Source organism: Phytophthora ramorum, assembly GCF_020800215.1.
Source record: "Phytophthora ramorum isolate Pr-102 chromosome Unknown Phyram_PR-102_s0006, whole genome shotgun sequence".
NCBI lineage: Eukaryota > Oomycota > Peronosporomycetes > Peronosporales > Peronosporaceae > Phytophthora > Phytophthora ramorum.
In genome coordinates, this window is record NW_027150652.1 from 3,041,315 (window position 1) to 3,045,921 (window position 4,607).

At 61.5% G+C, this 4,607-nt stretch overlaps 1 protein-coding gene across 1 annotated transcript; it reads right to left on the reverse strand.

The window, feature by feature from the left end:
* Nucleotides 1-2,663: 2,663 nt before the first annotated feature.
* On the reverse strand, nucleotides 2,664-4,266 carry KRP23_7813 (uncharacterized protein; the record flags this gene model as incomplete). The annotated part of the gene is made up of 4 exons (XM_067893174.1): nucleotides 2,664-2,717; nucleotides 2,785-3,742; nucleotides 3,814-3,973; nucleotides 4,035-4,266. 4 exons carry the CDS (start codon nucleotides 4,264-4,266, stop codon nucleotides 2,664-2,666), a joined length of 1,404 nt encoding a protein of 467 aa, XP_067744983.1.
* Between the last annotated feature and the right edge of the window lie 341 nt (nucleotides 4,267-4,607).

The following is a 4,607-nucleotide window of genomic DNA, read 5'->3' on the forward strand; positions in this document are numbered from 1 at the left end:
GCCGCCGGAGGAGCCACCAGAGGCGACGCCACTCGACAGCACCAGGCTGCCGCTCGTCTGGCCGGGACCGGAGGCCGCAGTCGACACCACCACATCGCCACTGGTTGAGGTGCTCGCGGAACTGCTCCCGCCACCACTAGAGATGCGGACACTGCCACCCGTTGCCTTGTCGCCCACACCCGCACCGCCCTCCAGCGTCAAGTCTCCGCCCACACTACTGCCAGTTCCGCCGCGCACCTTCACCACACCGCCTGTGCCGGTGCTCGTCCCGCCGTCCACATACACGGCCCCGCCCGTCGGCGAGTCACCAGAACCCACACTCAGCGAGATCGAGCCGCTCGCTCCTCCCGTCGACGCCCCCGTCGAAATGGACACCGTCCCGGAGTTGCCAGCGCTTGCTGCGCCAGACGACACACGCACAGCACCGCTCGTGCTCGCCTTCGACACCGCGCTCGACATGGCCACTTCCCCGCTCGCTGCGGTATCGCTCGTCCCGCTCGAGATCAACACTTTACCGCCAACCCCGGCCGTTTGGCCACTAACAGACCCCGCGGAGAGCTCTACGTTCCCGCCAGTGCCGACGCCAGTGCCGCCCTGCACCAGCACGCGACCGCCAACTCCCTGCGCCTTCGTGCTCTCGCCGCTGCCAATATCCACGTTTCCCCCCACGGCTGCGTCTCCCGACCCCACGCGCACTATGATCGAGCCACTCGCGCCGCCACTCGCACCCGAAGTCAGCACCGACACGCTGCCAGAGTTGCCGCCCGACGACACACCGCTCGACAGCGTTACAGATCCGCTCACCTTGCCCGTTCCCGTTCCGGAAGCCGCGCTACCCACGGACACTGACCCACTCGCGCTTGAACCACTTCCGCTCGCAACAAGCACACGGCCACCCACGTCAACGGAACCCACGCCAGCGGTGATCTCAACGTCACCACCTGTCTTCGAGCCGGAGCCACCGAGGAGCGCCACACGCCCACCGACACCGCTGCTAGCGCCGGCATTGTCCGTCGTGGTGGCCTTGCTGTCACCGCTGCGCAAGAGCACATCGCCACCCGTAGTCGCGTCGCCCGAACCCACCAGCAAGCTGATGCCACCCGCCGCACCCTTTGTCGCGCCTGACGTCACGATGTCCACCGATCCGGAATCGCCGCCCGTCGACACGCCCGTGGACAGCGAGATGTGCCCGCTCGCCAGTGCACCGCCAGTCGACAACGAAAGGCGGCCGCTGTTCGTCGCAGCACCCGACGCCAAGCTCCAGATCGACACGTCTCCGCTCGTCACGTCCGTACCGCCGCCACTATGAATGGACACCGCGCCACCCACACCAGCAGAGCCCGCTGCGCCACCGGTCACCTCGATCTCGCCACCCGTCTTGCTGGACCCGCCTGAAACAAGCACCTTGCCTCCTACGCCCGACGACGCCGTCGATTTGCCAGCCGAAAGCGTGATGCCGCCGCCGGCGCTCTTGCCTCCGGACCCCACCATCAAACTGATGTCGCCGCCTTGTCCAGCGGAAGACGCGCCAGACGTTGACACAGACACGCCGCCGGAGGAGCCACCAGAGGCGACGCCACTCGACAGCACCAGGCTGCCGCTCGTCTGGCCGGGACCGGAGGCCGCAGTCGACACCACCACATCGCCACTGGTTGAGGTGCTCGCGGAACTGCTCCCGCCACCACTAGAGATGCGGACACTGCCACCCGTTGCCTTGTCGCCCACACCCGCACCGCCCTCCAGCGTCAAGTCTCCGCCCACACTACTGCCAGTTCCGCCGCGCACCTTCACCACACCGCCTGTGCCGGTGCTCGTCCCGCCGTCCACATACACGGCCCCGCCCGTCGGCGAGTCACCAGAACCCACACTCAGCGAGATCGAGCCGCTCGCTCCTCCCGTCGACGCCCCCGTCGAAATGGACACCGTCCCGGAGTTGCCAGCGCTTGCTGCGCCAGACGACACACGCACAGCACCGCTCGTGCTCGCCTTCGACACCGCGCTCGACATGGCCACTTCCCCGCTCGCTGCGGTATCGCTCGTCCCGCTCGAGATCAACACTTTACCGCCAACCCCGGCCGTTTGGCCACTAACAGACCCCGCGGAGAGCTCTACGTTCCCGCCAGTGCCGACGCCAGTGCCGCCCTGCACCAGCACGCGACCGCCAACTCCCTGCGCCTTCGTGCTCTCGCCGCTGCCAATATCCACGTTTCCCCCCACGGCTGCGTCTCCCGACCCCACGCGCACTATGATCGAGCCACTCGCGCCGCCACTCGCACCCGAAGTCAGCACCGACACGCTGCCAGAGTTGCCGCTCGATGACGTACCGGACACTAGAGTTATGCTCCCTGTCGTTGCGGATGGTGTGGTTCGAAGGTCAATGTCACCGCTGTGTCCTGGTTTGCCTTTGCCAGTTACAAACCTTATTGACCCCCCAGTGACTCTGCTGTCAGACAGACTCACTGCGTCGGCTGCAGTCAGTTCAATGTCCCCACCAAGGTTCGGACCTGACCCTGCAGCAATGAGTACAGCCCCCCCTTGAAATAAAGGGTCTGAAGTCGATCCTGCTGAAACTTCTACGGACCCCCCGTCACCGATATCACCAGCACCAACAGCAATTTGAATAGAACCCCCACCTCCAGCAGTCGAAGGTGAAGTCGCGAGTATCATATCGCCTGATTTGGCCCCATTAGCGGAACCTGTCGAAAGCTGAACGTGACCTGACTCACCGGACTTTGCATCACCACTAGAGAGGGTAATAACACCTGAGGGTCCGGCCTTTCCTACCCCAGAGCCAATCTCAATAGATCCAGATGAGGCGTCTTCACCAAGACCAGCTGACGTATGGAGCAGCAGCTTTCCAGAAGCTGCGCCTTTATTGCTTTGTCCAGTTTTCACATCGATATCTCCCCCAAGCCGCCAGTTTGACGTCCCCGAGCGAATAACTACTTTTGAGCCAGGTTTGTTGTCCAATGATCCCGCGATCAGAGATAAGTCCTTGGCAGGCAAGAGACTCATAGAGCCAACTTCTGTCGAAATGGTGTTGGCGTCTCCAAGAAACTCAATACCACTGTGATTGATTTTCACACGTCCTGCGGAGACGCCATCCGCAGTCGTCGAAACAATGACGTCTGTTGCATTAATTTCTCCCACTTCCGTTGCGATCACGTCAATGCTTGCCCCAGCACGCGTACCTTGCCCTGCTGTCACTTCCAACAGAATACCCGCACCAACGCCATCCAAGAAAATGGGCAAGTCATCGTAAGAAGATCCTGCGAAAGGCCGGTCGAGGAAAAACTGCGTTGATGTCACTGGATGGGCGGGGTCAACGAGATACGAGCCACCAGCTAAGCGAACAAAGGTGCTTCCCGATAATTCTTTCGACAAGTCCACCAGCGTCGTTACAACATTGCTTCCGTGCACCACCGACACATTACCCGGCAGCAAACGAGCCTTGATCGAGCTAGCGTCGGCAAAGTGACGAAGCTGCAGCACCTTATGCGGCGATGCCGAATCCACCGTATCATCGTGCGAATACAAGTGGATCCCACGCGAGTTCATCATCGTTTGCAGCGTCGTCTCCTCGACCGTAGCGAACACCCTCTTACGAACTTGAATGCTCTCTCCGCCAGTCAGCCGGTGTTGCAACCCTTCGTCAAAAGAAATGGTGGTCGTGGTCACACCGATCACCGTCCGCGCATCCAATCCCCCAAAGAACACGACATCTCCGACATTCACGTACGCACTGCCAGCACAACCGCACACAGATCAGTCACAGCAGCACCAAACAACCCTCTTACTACAAACTCGTCCAACCTGACGTCCTTGGACGTGGGCACACTGGTAGCCCCCACCGACGCGCCCGGACTCTTGATTGAGTCAATGTTCCTGTACACCTTCCCCGATCTCACAGACAGTGACGCTGAGCCGTACACGGGGTGACTCTGCACTGAGACGTCCCCCACGAGATGGTTATCTGCATACGCACACGGCACTCATCAGCCACCACACACTACTGTACTTCACACTCAACGCACCAAACATAAAGGGGTCCCGTGGAGACGGCATCGTCGCCGAGTTCAGCAATCGACGCTTCATCTGGCGCTGCGCAGTCGTCGCGACTTCCTCCTGCGTCTGCGGCGCAGGTCCGGCGGCCTCTTGTCCTGTCGGCGGGGGGATCCCTGCCAGCGTCGCTGCGTCTGCCGTGATCCGCGCTATCCCCACCGCGAGCCCCGCGGCCAACAGGACGAGCGTCCGTAGCGCGCGCATCGTTCACCCTCTTGTCTTGTTTTGCTTCGGTACCCTGCTACCTGCTACCTGCGCTTCTCTCAGTCTCCTCGGCGAAATCGCGAAGTGGTCAATCTGAGCCGCCCGATAAAGATTTCAAGGGACGTGAAGGGTCATGCAGGATCCATGACCCTTCCATAAACACGGCATGCCATTCACTAAGAGTTGGGAGGACAGCTGCAGAGTCCTCGTGGACGACGGACGGCAGCGCTAGGGTCAAGGCCACAGCCACGGCGCTGCTTGTTACATGTAATACCTCCGTCTTGATTTTTGGCACATGTTGATGCACCCAACTGGACGTGCACAGTAGCTTGACTAATGTA